Source organism: Oncorhynchus keta, chromosome 2, assembly GCF_023373465.1.
Source record: "Oncorhynchus keta strain PuntledgeMale-10-30-2019 chromosome 2, Oket_V2, whole genome shotgun sequence".
NCBI classification, from domain to species: Eukaryota; Metazoa; Chordata; class Actinopteri; order Salmoniformes; family Salmonidae; genus Oncorhynchus; species Oncorhynchus keta.
The window spans coordinates 78,182,642-78,199,786 of NC_068422.1; the positions used below are offsets into that span (position 1 = coordinate 78,182,642).

The following is a 17,145-nucleotide window of genomic DNA, read 5'->3' on the forward strand; positions in this document are numbered from 1 at the left end:
GGGTGGCTGGCTGGCTCTGCTCTGATCTGTGGAGGGAGGGAAGGAGGGCTGGCTGGCTCTGCTCTGCTCTGTGGAGGGAGGGAAGGAGGGCTGGCTGGCTCTGCTCTGTGGAGGGAGGGAAGGAGGGCTGGCTAGCTCTGCTCTGCTCTGTGGAGGGAGGGAAGGAGGGCTGGCTGGCTCTGCTCTGTGGAGGGAGGGAAGGAGGGCTGGCTAGCTCTGCTCTGTGGAGGGAGGGAAGGCTGGGTGGCTGGCTGGCTCTGCTCTGCTCAGGGAGGGAAGGCTGGGTGGCTGGCTGGCTCTGCTCTGCTCAGGGAGGGAAGGAGGGCTGGCTGGCTCTGCTCTGTGGAGGGAGGGAAGGAGGGCTGGCTGGCTCTGCTCTGTGGAGGGAGGGAAGGAGGGCTGGCTAGCTCTGCTCTGCTCTGTGGAGGGAGGGAAGGAGGGCTGGCTGGCTCTGCTCTGTGGAGGGAGGGAAGGAGGGCTGGCTAGCTCTGCTCTGTGGAGGGAGGGAAGGCTGGGTGGCTGGCTGGCTCTGCTCTGCTCAGGGAGGGAAGGCTGGGTGGCTGGCTGGCTCTGCTCTGCTCAGGGAGGGAAGGAGGGCTGGCTGGCTCTGCTCTGTGGAGGGAGGGAAGGCTGGGTGGCTGGCTGGCTCTGCTCAGGGAGGGAAGGAGGGCTGGGTGGCAGTGGCATGATGTGACACTCATCACGGATGGCTGGAGAGGCCTGCTGGCTACTGGCACAGACAGCTGCAGGGGCCACTGTCACACACAGTCTGAAGTCAGGGGCAGCGGCCCCTGCGGCAGCGGCCCCTGCCTGGGTCACATGGGCTGGCCTCTCCTCTGCCACTCTGGCTGTTTTACGTTTTCCACCTTTCTCCTGAAGGGTACACTTGCACACTTTCTTACATTGATTTTACAATGGTAGAAACTCCCTCCAGACAATGTTTTCACCAACCAATGCTTTTACATCCATGACGAGGAGTGTCCAAATGTATCCTGAGTAGATACAGTACAAACCTTGAGGAAGGGGACCAGGTAGGGCTGAGGAGACGACTTGAGCTCTGACTGCAGTCTGTTGGTGAACTCCTCAGGCTCAATCTTAGCATCCTGTGAGCAGGAGAAGAGAGGAAGGTTTATTAACCCTGTCAGCTCCTTGTTATGTGATGTGACACACTTGTACAACAGAGAGCAGAGCATGTGATTGAGGCGATGTGCAATGTGATTTCTGAGCACATTGAGATGAGGTGAAATCACCTCATCGACGGTGTTCGTATTGATTTACACTTTAACATCCCCCTGGGATACATCTCATTAACAACTCTGAATAAATAATATCCTAAACAACAGCATCACTCTGGATCATGATAGAGTTTAATGATGCCATCTATAGATGAAGAAATACATTGCATTACACAACCTGTCAATGTCAGAAATATTCTTCCTCCACTTTTAGAAAAAAGGGTTCCAAAATAGTTATTTGGCTCCCCATAGGAGAACCCTTTTTGGTTCCAGGTAGAAGCCTTTTTGGTTCCAGGTAGAATTATTTTGGGTTCCATGTATAACCTCTGTGTAAAGGGCTCTACTTAGAATCAAAAGGGTTCTAACTAGAACCAAAAATCATTCTTCAAAATGTTATCTTATGTGAACAAAGAACCCTTTTCGGTTCTATATAGTACCTTTTTTTCTAAGAGTGTAGGGCAAAGAAAGTAGCATTCCATGTTTCTCTGTTGATAACACAGTAATGTAGAGATAATGTAGAAACAATGTAATGATGTGGTAATGTAGAGGTAAAATAACGAGTTACGGTAATGAGACTCACCAGTAAATCCTGGACCAGTGACTTGACATTTTTGGAGGTCTCAGGTGATGGAGAGTTGTGGGAAGCCAGCTTTATCAGGGTGGCCAAGAAGTTCTTACACTTCTTCACATTCTCCTGCATCTCCTAGGAAATGGCAAAATAAGCATGTAAAGATATGATTTTAACAATAAATATGTAGGACACTATCGTTCAGTGTTTGGGGATCGAAGAGGACACCGGGGAAGAGTGTGTTAGTGTATGTACATGTGTTTGTGTGTGAGGCTCTGCCACTATGCCCAGCTGTGTGGGGTCATGGCCATGGTGGTGACACAGCCAGCCAGCTGGCAGCTGTGACAGCATTGAGGGTTGAGGAGCCTAACCAGCCCAGAGGAGGCCGGCAGACTGGAGCAGAGCAGAGTGCAGACCTGGGAGATGACAGAGGCTCCTGGGGCTACAGGGGCGCTGGTCTGCTGGGGCAGGGCTGGCTGCGAGGCGGCCTGGGCCCCAGCCTGGACCTGGGCCTGAGGGGCCATCACCACGGGGGCCTGTTGGGGAGCCGTCACTGCCACGACCGGCGCCATGGGGCCCTTCTGGAAGAGCAAGGAGCAGACAGAGAGATAAACAGGACGTGAAGGGAGCTTCCAGCAAGGCCACAGAGAACAGGAGGGAAACAGCACGGCGCTCCTGTCACATCGGGTGTCCTGACTTCTGTGGACATTGCTGAACAGAGAGGAGGGGAGGAGAGGGGACTGGGGGACATTCAAGCAAAACAGCTCCTCCCAATAATGATGTACCTGACTAGAAAACCCTAAACATACCAGTAATCCCCCACCTGTGTCCCCCCACTGGTCTTGGACAAAACTATGTAAAGTGCAAGCTATACACAAATCATTTAGTTTTGAATGAATATATCATTGAATAATTATTTCTCTATTCTGTTAAAAGGGTCAGATGGGATGCCCCCAGATTAGATCAACTTCTAAGTTTGTGTTGGTAAAAAGGTGAGGAGGAGGAGGAAGAGGAAGAGGAGAAGGAAGAAGAGGAACAGGATGGAGGGATGGGTAGAAGAGGAGGGTCTGACAGGGATGGAAGGATGGAGAGATGCCAAGTTCTGTAGTGGAGAGTCTGCTCACAGAAGGTGGCGCAGGGGAGGAGGAGATCTGGAGGACAGGGCTAGGAGTGGGAGACAGCACCATCTTGGCCTGGACAGGAGGAGGACATGGCCGAATAGCCTGAGAGGTCACAGACTGCAGAAAATAAACAGAGAGAAAGAAAAAGAGACAGGGTCAGTGCAGGAGAGACAGGGTCAATGCAGGAGAGACAGGGTCAATGCAGGAGAGACGGGGTCAATGCAGGAGAGACAGGGTCAATGCAGGAGAAACAGGGTCAGTGCAGGAGAGACAGGGTCAGTGCAGGAGAGACAGGGTCAATGCAGGAGAGACAGGGTCAGTGCAGGAGAGACAGGGTCAATGCAGGAAAGACAGGGTCAATGCAGGAGAGACAGGGTCAGTGCAGGAGAGACAGGGTCAATGCAGGAGAGACAAGGTCAGTGCAGGAGAGACAGGGTCAGTGCAGGAGAGACAGGGTCAATGCAGGAGAGACAGGGTCAGTGCAGGAGAGACAGGGTCAGTGCAGGAGAGACAGGGTCAATGCAGGAGAGACAGGGTCAGTGCAGGAGAGACAAGGTCAGTGCAGGAGAGACAGGGTCAGTGCAGGAGAGACAGGGTCAGTGCAGGAGAGACAGGGTCAGTGCAGGAGAGACAGGGTCAAGGCAGGAAAGACAGGGTCAGTGCAGGAGAGACAGGGTCAGTGCAGGAGAGACAGGGTCAGTGCAGGAGAGACAAGGTCAGTGCAGGAGAGACAGGGTCAGTGCAGGAGAGACAGGGTCAGTGCAGGAGAGACAGGGTCAGTGCAGGAGAGACAGGGTCAGTGCAGGAGAGACAGGGTCAGTGCAGGAGAGACAGGGTCAGTGCAGGAGAGACAGGGTCAGTGCAGGAGAGACAGGGTCAATGCAGGAGAGACAGGGTCAGTGCAGGAGAGACAAGGTCAGTGCAGGAGAGACAGGGTCAGTGCAGGAGAGACAGGGTCAGTGCAGGAGAGACAGGGTCAGTGCAGGAGAGACAGGGTCAGTGCAGGAGAGACAGGGTCAATGCAGGAGAGACAGGGTCAGTGCAGGAGAGACAGGGTCAGTGCAGGAGTGACAGGGTCAGTGCAGGAGAGACAAGGTCAGTGCAGGAGAGACAGGGTCAGTGCAGGAGAGACAGGGTCAGTGCAGGAGAGACAGGGTTAGTGCAGGAGAGACAGGGTCAGTGCAGGAGAGACAAAGTCAATGCAGGAGAGACAAGGTCAGTGCAGGAGAGACAGGGTCAGTGCAGGAGAGACAGGGTCAGTGCAGGAGAGACAGGGTCAGTGCAGGAGAGACAGGGTCAGTGCAGGAGAGACAGGGTCAGTGCAGGAGAGACAGGGTCAGTGCAGGAGAGACAGGGTCAGTGCAGGAGAGACAGGGTCAGTGCAGGAGAGACAGGGTCAGTGCAGGAGAGACAGGGTCAGTGCAGGAGAGACAGGGTCAGTGCAGGAGAGACAGGGTCAGTGCAGGAGAGACAGGGTCAGTGCAGGAGAGACAGGGTCAGTGCAGGAGAGACAGGGTCAGTGCAGGAGAGACAGGGTCAGTGCAGGAGAGACAAGGTCAGTGCAGGAGAGACAAGGTCAGTGCAGGAGAGACAAGGTCAGTGCAGGAGAGACAGGGTCAGTGCAGGAGAGACAGGGTCAGTGCAGGAGAGACAGGGTCAGTGCAGGAGAGACAAGGTCAGTGCAGGAGAGACAGGGTCAGTGCAGGAGAGACAGGGTCAGTGCAGGAGAGACAGGGTCAGTGCAGGAGAGACAGGGTCAGTGCAGGAGAGACAGGGTCAGTGCAGGAGAGACAGGGTCAGTGCAGGAGAGACAGGGTCAGTGCAGGAGAGACAGGGTCAGTGCAGGAGAGACAGGGTCAGTGCAGGAGAGACAGGGTCAGTGCAGGAGAGACAGGGTCAGTGCAGGAGAGACAAGGTCAGTGCAGGAGAGACAGGGTCAGTGCAGGAGAGACAGGGTCAGTGCAGGAGAGGCAGGGTCAGTGCAGGAGAGGCAGGGTCAGTGCAGGAGAGACAGGGTCAATGCAGGAGAGACAGGGTCAGTGCAGGAGAGACAGGGTCAGTGCAGGAGAGACAGGGTCAATGCAGGAGAGACAGGGTCAGTGCAGGAGAGACAGGGTCAGTGCAGGAGAGACAGGGTCAGTGCAGGAGAGACAGGGTCAGTGCAGGAGAGACAGGGTCAGTGCAGGAGAGACAGGGTCAGTGCAGGAGAGACAGGGTCAGTGCAGGAGAGACAGGGTCAGTGCAGGAGAGACAGGGTCAGTGCAGGAGAGACAGGGTCAGCGCAGGAGAGACAGGGTCAGCGCAGGAGAGGCAGGGTCAGCGCAGGAGAGACAGGGTCAGTGCAGGAGAGACAGGGTCAGTGCAGGAGAGACAGGGTCAGTGCAGGAGAGACAGGGTCAGTGCAGGAGAGACAGGGTCAGTGCAGGAGAGACAGGGTCAGTGCAGCAGAGACAAGGTCAGTGCAGGAGAGACAAGGTCAGTGCAGGAGAGACAGGGTCAGTGCAGGAGAGACAGGGTCAGTGCAGGAGAGACAAGGTCAGTGCAGGAGAGACAGGGTCAGTGCAGGAGAGACAAGGTCAGTGCAGGAGAGACAGGGTCAGTGCAGGAGAGACAGGGTCAGTGCAGGAGAGACAGGGTCAGTGCAGGAGAGACAAGGTCAGTGCAGGAGAGACAGGGTCAGTGCAGGAGAGACAGGGTCAGTGCAGGAGAGACAGGGTCAGTGCAGGAGAGACAGGGTCAATGCAGGAGAGACAGGGTCAATGCAGAAGAGACTGGGTCAGTGCAGGAGAGACAGGGTCAGTGCAGGAGAGACAGGGTCAGTGCAGGAGAGACAGGGTCAGTGCAGGAGAGACAGGGTCAGTGCAGGAGAGACAGGGTCAGTGCAGGAGAGACAGGGTCAATGCAGGAGAGACAGGGTCAGTGCAGGAGAGACAGGGTCAGTGCAGGAGAGACAAGGTCAGTGCAGGAGAGACAGGGTCAATGCAGGAGAGACAGGGTCAGTGCAGGAGAGACAGGGTCAGTGCAGGAGAGACAGGGTCAGTGCAGGAGAGACAAGGTCAGTGCAGGAGAGACAGGGTCAATGCAGGAGAGACAGGGTCAGTGCAGGAGAGACAAGGTCAGTGCAGGAGAGACAGGGTCAATGCAGGAGAGACAGGGTCAGTGCAGGAGAGACAAGGTCAGTGCAGGAGAGACAAGGTCAGTGCAGGAGAGACAGGGTCAGTGCAGGAGAGACAGGGTCAGTTCAGGAGAGACAGGGTCAGTGCAGGAGAGACAGGGTCAGTGCAGGAGAGACAGGGTCAATGCAGGAGAGACAGGGTCAGTGCAGGAGAGACAGGGTCAATGCAGGAGAGACAGGGTCAGTGCAGGAGAGACAGGGTCAGTGCAGGAGAGACAAGGTCAGTGCAGGAGAGACTGGGTCAATGCAGGAGAGACAGGGTCAGTGCAGGAGAGACAAGGTCAGTGCAGGAGAGACAGGGTCAATGCAGGAGAGACAGGGTCAATGCAGGAGAGACAGGGTCAATGCAGGAGAGACAAGGTCAGTGCAGGAGGGACAGGGTCAGTGCAGGAGAGACAGGGTCAGTGCAGGAGAGACATGGGGTCAATGCAGGAGAGACAGGGTCAGTGCAGGAGAGACAGGGTCAATGCAGGAGAGACAGGGTCAGTGCAGGAGAGACAGGGTCAGTGCAGGAGAGACAGGGTCAGGAGAGACAGGGTCAGTGCAGGAGAGACAGGGTCAGTGCAGGAGAGACAGGGTCAGTGCAGGAGAGACAGGGTCAATGCAGGAGAGACAAGGTCAGTGCAGGAGAGACTGGGTCAATGCAGGAGAGACAGGGTCAGTGCAGGAGAGACAAGGTCAGTGCAGGAGAGACAGGGTCAATGCAGGAGAGACAGGGTCAATGCAGGAGAGACAGGGTCAATGCAGGAGAGACAAGGTCAGTGCAGGAGGGACAGGGTCAGTGCAGGAGAGACAGGGTCAGTGCAGGAGAGACAGGGTCAATGCAGGAGAGACAGGGTCAGTGCAGGAGAGACAGGGTCAATGCAGGAGAGACAGGGTCAGTGCAGGAGAGACAGGGTCAGTGCAGGAGAGACAGGGTCAGTGCAGGAGAGACAGGGTCAGTGCAGGAGAGACAGGGTCAGTGCAGGAGAGACAGGGTCAGTGCAGGAGAGACAGGGTCAGTGCAGGAGAGACAGGGTCAGTGCAGGAGAGACAGGGTCAGTGCAGGAGAGACAGGGTCAGTGCAGGAGAGACAGGGTCAGTGCAGGAGAGACAGGGTCAGTGCAGGAGAGACAGGGTCAGTGCAGGAGAGACAGGGTCAGTGCAGGAGAGGCAGGGTCAGTGCAGGAGAGACAGGGGCAGTGCAGGAGGGGCAGGTGAGACAGGGTCAGAGGTGGGGGGATGAAGAAGGAGAGAGAGAATGACAGAGAGAGGGGACAGAGAGAAAACACAAAAGCAATGTGCCTTCAAGACGAGGAGAAGGAGAAGTGCAACATGCCCTGAAGACGTGGAGGAGAAAGGTCATTATAGTAGGAAGTGACAGTAAATCACTGTGGATCCACAGGATGAAACAGAGAGGATCTGATCTGATCCAGAGATGAACAGAAGAGAAAACACTGTGATGCTGATGCCGAGGGTGAGGTACAGTAATACTATTCAAAGGGAAGGACTAAATAAGTTCCTCTAATTCAATGAAGGTCACAACTAATATGAATGAATCAGTGTCCTTTGCTTGCTAATGTGCAAACTTGTTTTTTTGCCATATCGGTGTGAAATATCTGTTATTGTTTCAGCCAAGAATCAATCCGATATTGGTACATCCCTAGAATTTGTAATGACTCATCACTGCACAGTCCTTTACTGGACAATCCAGATTATTGTACCCACTGTCAAGACAGAAGCCTCTCTTCATAGCAACAGGGCAGACAGTGAGAGGGAGGTTGGGCACTAAGTAACACAGTACCATGGTGGTAGGAGGGCTATGGCTGGACAACAACTAACAAAGTACCATGCTGGTAGGAGGGCTGTGCACTAAGTAACACAGTACCATGCTGGTAGGAGGGTTGTGCACTAAGTAACACAGTACCATGCTGGTAGAAGGGTTGTGCACTAAGTTACACAGTACCATGCTAGTAGGAGGGCTGTGAACTAAGTAACACAGTACCATGCTGGTATGAGGGCTGTGCACTAAGTAACACAGTACCATGCTGGTAGGAGGGCTGTGCACTAAGTAACACAGTACCATGCTGGTAGGAGGGCTGTGCACTAAGTAACACAGTACCATGCTGGTAGGAGGGCTGTGCACTAAGTTACACAGTACCATGCTGGTAGGAGGGCTGTGCACTAAGTAACACAGTACCATGCTGGTAGGAGGGCTGTGCACTAAGTTACACAGTACCATGCTGGTAGGAGGGCTGTGCACTAAGTAACACAGTACCATGCTGGTAGGAGGGCTGTGCACTAAGTTACACAGTACCATGCTGGTAGGAGGGCTGTGCACTAAGTAACACAGTACCATGCTGGTAGGAGGGCTGTGCACTAAGTAACACAGTACCATGCTGGTAGGAGGGTTGTGCACTAAGTTACACAGTACCATGATGGTAGGAGGGCTGTGCACTAAGTAACACAGTACCATGCTGGTAGGAGGGCTGTGCACTAAGTAACACAGTACCATGCTGGTAGGAGGGCTGTGCACTAAGTACATAACACAGTACCATGCTGGTAGGAGGGCTGGGTACTAAGTAACACAGTGCCATGCTGGTAGGAGGTCTGGGGCTGGGCACTAAGTAACACAGTACCATGCTGGTAGGAGGGCTGTGCACTAAGTAACACAGTACCATGCTTGTAGGAGGGCTGTGCACTAAGTTACACAGTACCATGCTGGTAGGAGGGCTGTGCACTAAGTAACACAGTACCATGCTGGTAGGAGGGCTGTGCACTAAGTAACACAGTACCATGCTGGTAGGAGGGCTGTGCACTAAGTAACACAGTACCATGCTGGTAGGAGGGCTGTGCACTAAGTTACACAGTACCATGCTGGTAGGAGGGTTGTGCACTAAGTTACACAGTACCATGATGGTAGGAGGGCTGTGCACTAAGTAACACAGTACCATGCTGGTAGGAGGGCTGTGCACTAAGTAACACAGTACCATGCTGGTAGGAGGGCTGTGCACTAAGTAACACAGTACCATGCTGGTAGGAGGGCTGTGCACTAAGTAACACAGTACCATGCTGGTAGGAGGGCTGGGTACTAAGTAACACAGTGCCATGCTGGTAGGAGGGCTGTGCACTAAGTAACACAGTACCATGCTGGTAGGAGGGCTGTGCACTAAGTAACACAGTACCATGCTGGTAGGAGGGCTGTGCACTAAGTAACACAGTACCATGCTGGTAGGAGGGCTGTGCACTAAGTAACACAGTACCATGCTGGTAGAAGGGCTGTGCACTAAGTAACACAGTACCATGCTAGTAGGAGGGCTGTGAACTAAGTAACACAGTACCATGCTGGTAGGAGGGTTGTGCACTAAGTTACACAGTACCATGCTGGTAGGAGGGCTGTGCACTAAGTAACACAGTACCATGCTGGTAGGAGGGCTGTGCACTAAGTAACACAGTACCATGCTGGTAGAAGGGTTGTGCACTAAGTAACACAGTACCATGCTGGTAGGAGGGCTGTGAACTAAGTTACACAGTACCATGCTGGTAGGTTGTGCACTAAGTAACACAGTACCATGCTGGTCGGAGGGTTGTGCACTAAGTTACACAGTACCATGCTGGTAGGAGGGCTGTGCACTAAGTTACACAGTACCATGCTGGTAGGAGGGCTGTGCACCAAGTAACACAGTACCATGCTGGTAGGAGGGCTGTGCACTAAGTTACACAGTACCATGCTGGTAGGAGGGCTGTGCACTAAGTAACACAGTACCATGCTGGTAGGAGGGCTATGCACTAAGTTACACAGTACCATGCTGGTAGGAGGGCTGTGCACTAAGTAACACAGTACCATGCTGGTAGGAGGGTTGTGCACTAAGTAACACAGTACCATGCTGGTAGGAGGGTTGTGCACTAAGTAATACAGTACCATGCTGGTAGGAGGGCTGTGCACTAAGTAACACAGTACCATGCTGGTAGGAGGGCTATGGCTGGACAACAACTAACAAAGTACCATGCTGGTAGGAGGGCTGTGCACTAAGTAACACAGTACCATGCTGGTAGAAGTGTTGTGCACTAAGTAACACAGTACCATGCTGGTAGGAGGGCTGTGGCTGAGCACTAAGTAACACAGTACCATGCTGGTAGGAGGGCTGGGTACTAAGTAACACAGTACCATGCTGGTAGGAGGGCTGGGGTTGGGCACTAAGTAACACAGTACCATGCTGGTAGGAGGTCTGGGGCTGGGCACTAAGTAACACAGTACCATGCTGGTAGGAGGGCTGTGCACTAAGTAAACACAGTACCATGCTGGTAGGAGGGCTGTGCACTAAGTTACAACAGTACCATGCTGGTAGGAGGGCTGTGCACTAAGTAACACAGTACCATGCTGGTAGGAGGGCTATGGGCACTACCAGTTACACAGTACCATGCTGGTAGGAGGGCTGTGCACTAAGTAACACAGTACCATGCTGGTAGGAGGGTTGTGCACTAAGTTACACAGTACCATGCTGTAGGAGGGTTGTGCACTAAGTAACACAGTACCATGCTGGTAGGAGGGCTGTGCACTAAGTAACACAGTACCATGCTGGTAGAAGTGTTGTGCACTAAGTAACACAGTACCATGCTGGTAGGAGGGCTGTGGCTGAGCACTAAGTAACACAGTACCATGCTGGTAGGAGGGCTGGGTACTAAGTAACACAGTACCATGCTGGTAGGAGGGCTGGGGTTGGGCACTAAGTAACACAGTGCCATGCTGGTAGGAGGGCTGGGCACTAAGTAACACAGTACCATGTTGGTAGGAGGGCTGGGGCTGGGCACTAAGTAACACAGTACCATGCTGGTAGGAGGGCTGGGGTTGGGCACTACGTAACACAGTACCATGCTGGTAGGAGGGCTGGGTTTGGGCACTAAGTAACACAGTACCATGTTGGTAGGAGGGCTGGGGCTGGGCACTAAGTAACACAGTACCATGCTGGTAGGAGGGCTGGGGTTGGGCACTACGTAACACAGTACCATGCTGGTAGGAGGGCTGGGTTTGGGCACTAAGTAACCCAGTGCCATGCTGGTAGGAGGGCTGGGCACTAAGTAACACAGTACCATGTTGGTAGGAGGGCTGGGGCTGTGCACTAAGTAACACAGTACCATGCTGGTAGGAGGGCAGGGGTTGGGCACTAAGTAACACAGTACCATGCTGGTAGGAGGGCTGGGTTTGGGCACTAAGTAACATAGTACCATGCTGATAGGAGGGCTGTGGTTGGGCACTAAGTAACATAGTACCATGCTGATAGGAGGGGGCTGTACCATGCTGGTACTAAGTAACATAGTACCATGCTGATAGGAGGGCTGTGGTTGGGCATAAGTAACATAGTACCATGCTGATAAGGGCAGTGGTAAGTAACATAGTACCATGCTGATAGGAGGGCAGTGGTTGGGCACTAAGTAACATAGTACCATGCTGATAGGAGGGCAGGGTTGGGCACTAAGTAACATAGTACCATGCTGATAGGAGGGCTGTGGTTGGGCACTAAGTAACACAGTACCATGCTGATAGGAGGGCAGTGGTTGCACTATAGTAACACAGTACCATGCTGGTAGGAGGGCTGTGGTTGGGCACTAAGTAACATAGTACCATGCTGATAGGAGGGCAGTGGTTGGGCACTAAGTAACATAGTACCATGCTGATAGGAGGGCAGTGGTTGGGCACTAAGTAACATAGTACCATGCTGATAGGAGGGCTGTGGTTGGGCACTAAGTAACATAGTACCATGCTGATAGGAGGGCTGTGGTTGGGCACTAAGTAACATAGTACCATGCTGATAGGAGGGCTGTGGTTGGGCACTAAGTAACATAGTACCATGCTGATAGGAGGGCTGTGGTTGGGCACTAAGTAACATAGTACCATGCTGATAGGAGGGCAGTGGTTGGGCACTAAGTAACATAGTACCATGCTGATAGGAGGGCTGTGGTTGGGCATTAAGTAGCATAGTACCATGCTGATAGGAGGGCTGTGGTTGGGCATTAAGTAACATTACCATGCACTGTGGTTGGGTAACATAGTATCATGCTGATAGGAGGGCTGTGGTTGCACTAAGTAACATAGTACCATGCTGATAGGAGGGCAGTGGTTGGGCACTAAGTAACATAGTATCATGCTGATAGGAGGGCTGTGGTTGGGCACTAAGTAACATAGTACCATGCTGATAGGAGGGCTGTGGTTGGGCACTAAGTAACATAGTACCATGCTGATAGGAGGGCTGTGGTTGGGCACTAAGTAACATAGTACCATGCTGATAGGAGGGCTGTGGTTGGGCACTAAGTAACAGTGGTTGGGCACTAAGTAACATAGTATCATGCTGATAGGAGGGCTGTGGTTGGGCACTAAGTAACATAGTACCATGCTGATAGGAGGGCTGTGGTTGGGCACTAAGTAACATAGTACCATGCTGATAGGAGGGCAGTGGTTGGGCATGAAGTAACATAGTACCATGCTGATAGGAGGGCTGTGGTTGGGCACTAAGTAACATAGTACCATGCTGATAGGAGGGCAGTGGTTGGGCACTAAGTAACATAGTACCATGCTGATAGGAGGGCAGTGGTTGGGCACTAAGTAACATAGTACCATGCTGATAGGAGGGCTGTGGTTGGGCACTAAGTAACATAGTACCATGCTGATAGGAGGGCTGTGGTTGGGCACTAAGTAACATAGTACCATGCTGATAGGAGGGCAGTGGTTGGGCACTAAGTAACATAGTACCATGCTGATAGGAGGGCTGTGGTTGGGCACTAAGTAACATAGTACCATGCTGATAGGAGGGCTGTGGTTGGGCACTAAGTAACATAGTACCATGCTGATAGGAGGGCTGTGGTTGGGCACTAAGTAACATAGTACCATGCTGATAGGAGGGCTGTGGTTGGGCACTAAGTAACATAGTATCATGCTGATAGGAGGGCTGTGGTTGGGCACTAAGTAACATAGTACCATGCTGATAGGAGGGCAGTGGTTGGGCACTAAGTAACATAGTACCATGCTGATAGGAGGGCAGTGGTTGGGCACTAAGTAACATAGTATCATGCTGATAGGAGGGCTGTGGTTGGGCACTAAGTAACATAGTAAGTACCATGCTGATAGGAGGGCTGTGGTTGGGCACTAAGTAACATAGTATCATGCTGATAGGAGGGCTGTGGTTGGGCACTAAGTAACATAGTACCATGCTGATAGGAGGACAGTGGTTGGGCACTAAGTAACATAGTATCATGCTGATAGGAGGGCTGTGGTTGGGCACTAAGTAACATAGTACCATGCTGATAGGAGGGCAGTGGTTGGGCACTAAGTAACATAGTACCATGCTGATAGGAGGGCAGTGGTTGGGCATGAAGTAACATAGTACCATGCTGATAGGAGGGCTGTGGTTGGGCACTAAGTAACATAGTACCATGCTGATAGGAGGGCAGTGGTTGGGCACTAAGTAACATAGTACCATGCTGATAGGAGGGCAGTGGTTGGGCACTAAGTAACATAGTACCATGCTGATAGGAGGGCTGTGGTTGGGCACTAAGTAACATAGTACCATGCTGATAGGAGGGCAGTGGTTGGGCACTAGGTAACATAGTACCATGCTGATAGGAGGGCTGTGGTTGGGCACTAAGTAACATAGTACCATGCTGATAGGAGGGCTGTGGTTGGGCACTAAGTAACATAGTACCATGCTGATAGGAGGGCTGTGGTTGGGCACTAAGTAACATAGTACCATGCTGGTAGGAGGGCTGTGGTTGGGCATGAAGTAACATAGTACCATGCTGATAGGAGGGCTGTGGTTGGGCACTAAGTAACATAGTACCATGCTGATAGGAGGGCTGTGGTTGGGCATTAAGTAGCATAGTACCATGCTGATAGGAGGGCTGTGGTTGGGCATTAAGTAACATAGTACCATGCTGATAGGAGGGCTGTGGTTGGGCATTAAGTAACATAGTACCATGCTGATAGGAGGGCTGTGGTTGGGCATTAAGTAACATAGTACCATGCTGATAGGAGGGCAGTGGTTGGGCATTAAGTAGCATAGTACCATGCTGATAGGAGGGCTGTGGTTGGGCATTAAGTAACATAGTACCATGCTGATAGGAGGGCTGTGGTTGGGCATTAAGTAACATAGTACATAGTACCATGCTGATAGGAGGGCTGTGGTTGGGCATTAAGTAGCATAGTACCATGCTGATAGGAGGGCTGTGGTTGGGCATTAAGTAGCATAGTACCATGCTGATAGGAGGGCTGTGGTTGGGCACTAAGTAACATAGTATCATGCTGATAGGAGGGCTGTGGTTGGGCACTAAGTAACATAGTACCATGCTGATAGGAGGGCAGTGGTTGGGCACTAAGTAACATAGTACCATGCTGATAGGAGGGCTGTGGTTGGGCACTAAGTAACATAGTACCATGCTGATAGGAGGGCTGTGGTTGGGCACTAAGTAACATAGTACCATGCTGATAGGAGGGCTGTGGTTGGGCACTAAGTAACATAGTACCATGCTGATAGGAGGGCTGTGGTTGGGCACTAAGTAACATAGTATCATGCTGATAGGAGGGCTGTGGTTGGGCACTAAGTAACATAGTACCATGCTGATAGGAGGGCAGTGGTTGGGCACTAAGTAACATAGTACCATGCTGATAGGAGGACAGTGGTTGGGCACTAAGTAACATAGTACCATGCTGATAGGAGGGCAGTGGTTGGGCACTAAGTAACATAGTACCATGCTGATAGGAGGGCAGTGGTTGGGCATGAAGTAACATAGTACCATGCTGATAGGAGGGCTGTGGTTGGGCACTAAGTAACATAGTACCATGCTGATAGGAGGGCAGTGGTTGGGCACTAAGTAACATAGTACCATGCTGATAGGAGGGCAGTGGTTGGGCACTAAGTAACATAGTACCATGCTGATAGGAGGGCTGTGGTTGGGCACTAAGTAACATAGTACCATGCTGATAGGAGGGCAGTGGTTGGGCACTAGGTAACATAGTACCATGCTGATAGGAGGGCTGTGGTTGGGCACTAAGTAACATAGTACCATGCTGATAGGAGGGCTGTGGTTGGGCACTAAGTAACATAGTACCATGCTGATAGGAGGGCTGTGGTTGGGCACTAAGTAACACAGCACCATGCTGGTAGGAGGGCTGTGGTTGGGCACTAAGTAACATAGTACCATGCTGGTAGGAGGGCTGTGGTTGGGCACTAAGTAACATAGTACCATGCTGGTAGGAGGGCTGTGGTTGGGCATTAAGTAGCATAGTACCATGCTGATAGGAGGGCTGTGGTTGGGCATTAAGTAGCATAGTACCATGCTGATAGGAGGGCTGTGGTTGGGCATTAAGTATCATAGTACCATGCTGATAGGAGGGCTGTGGTTGGGCATTAAGTAACATAGTACCATGCTGATAGGAGGGCAGTGGTTGGGCATTAAGTAACATAGTACCATGCTGATAGGAGGGCTGTGGTTGGGCATTAAGTAACATAGTACCATGCTGATAGGAGGGCTGTGGTTGGGCATTAAGTAACATAGTACCATGCTGATAGGAGGGCTGTGGTTGGGCACTAAGTAACATAGTATCATGCTGATAGGAGGGCTGTGGTTGGGCACTAAGTAACATAGTACCATGCTGATAGGAGGGCAGTGGTTGGGCACTAAGTAACATAGTACCATGCTGATAGGAGGGCAGTGGTTGGGCACTAAGTAACATAGTATCATGCTGATAGGAGGGCAGTGGTTGGGCACTAAGTAACATAGTACCATGCTGATAGGAGGGCAGTGGTTGGGCATGAAGTAACATAGTACCATGCTGATAGGAGGGCTGTGGTTGGGCACTAAGTAACATAGTACCATGCTGATAGGAGGGCAGTGGTTGGGCACTAAGTAACATAGTACCATGCTGATAGGAGGGCAGTGGTTGGGCATTAAGTAGCATAGTACCATGCTGGTAGGAGGGCTGTGGTTGGGCATTAAGTAACATAGTACCATGCTGGTAGGACGGCTGTGGTTGGGCACTAAGTAACATAGTACCATGCTGGTAGGAGGGCTGTGGTTGGGCATTAAGTAACACAGTACCATGCTGGTAGGAGGGCTGTGGTTGGGCACTAAGTAACATAGTACCATGCTGGTGCCCCATGGCGGTACCGGCATACAGCCCACTCTGCCAGCCTGGACCAGGCTTGCCACCAGGAGGGGTCGGAGGGGATGAGGCCTTCTGTCCCTGGCCCTCAGCTCTCACGTATATATACATACAGTGGGGCAAAAAAGTATTTCGTCAGCCACCAATTGTGCAAGTTCTCCCACTTAAAAAGATGAGAGAGGCCTATAATTTTTATCATAGGTACACTTTAACTATGACAGACAAAATGAGAAAACAAATCCAGAAAATCACATTGTAGAATTTTTAATGAATTTATTTGCAAATTATGGTGGAAAATAAGTATTTGGTCAATAACAAAAGTTTATCTCAATACTTTGTTATATGCCCTTTGTTGGCAATGACAGAGGTCAAACGTTTCCTGTAAGTCTTCACAAGGTTTTCACACACTATTGCTGGTATTTTGGCCCATTCCTCCATGCAGATCTCCTCTAGAAGAGTGATGTTTTGGGGCTGTTGCTGGGCAACACGGACTTTCAACTCCCTCCAAAGATTTTCTGGCTTGGCCACTCCAGGACATTGAAATGCTTCGTACGAAGCCACTCCTTCGTTGCCCGGGCAGTGTGTTTGGGATCATTGTCATGCTGAAAGACCCAGCCACGTTTCATCTTCAATGCCCTTGCTGATGGAAGGAGGTTTTCACTCAAAATCTCACGATACATGGCCCCAGCCCCAAAGCATGATGTTTCCACCCCCATGCTTCACAGTAGGTATGGTGTTTTTTGAATGCAACTCAGCATTCTTTGTCCTCCAAACACGACGAGTTGAGTTTTTACCAAAAAGTTATATTTTGGTTTCATCTGACCATATGACATTCTCCCAATCTTCTTCTGGATCATCCAAATGCTCTCTAGCAAACTTCAGACGGGCCTGGACGTGTACTGGCTTAAGCAGGG

The 17,145-nt window shown here is 51.8% G+C and overlaps 1 protein-coding gene across 6 annotated transcripts in view; it reads right to left on the reverse strand.

Moving 5' to 3' along the window:
• LOC118382906 (transcription initiation factor TFIID subunit 4) overlaps positions 1–17,145 on the reverse strand; it is a 188,399-nt gene that overhangs the window by 157,286 nt on the left and 13,968 nt on the right. For 4 of the 6 annotated variants that reach the window (XM_052484436.1, XM_052484429.1, XM_052484428.1 and 1 more), the window contains exons 3-6: positions 2,928–3,041; positions 2,220–2,384; positions 1,816–1,938; positions 1,014–1,103 (exon numbers count right to left, since the gene is read on the reverse strand). In XM_052484436.1, coding sequence (XP_052340396.1) covers positions 1,014–1,103; positions 1,816–1,938; positions 2,220–2,384; positions 2,928–3,041 — 492 coding nt within the window. The remainder of the gene's footprint in view (positions 1–1,013; positions 1,104–1,815; positions 1,939–2,219; positions 2,385–2,927; positions 3,042–17,145) is intronic. The other 2 variants (XM_052484438.1, XM_052484437.1) reach the window with 2 other exon arrangements.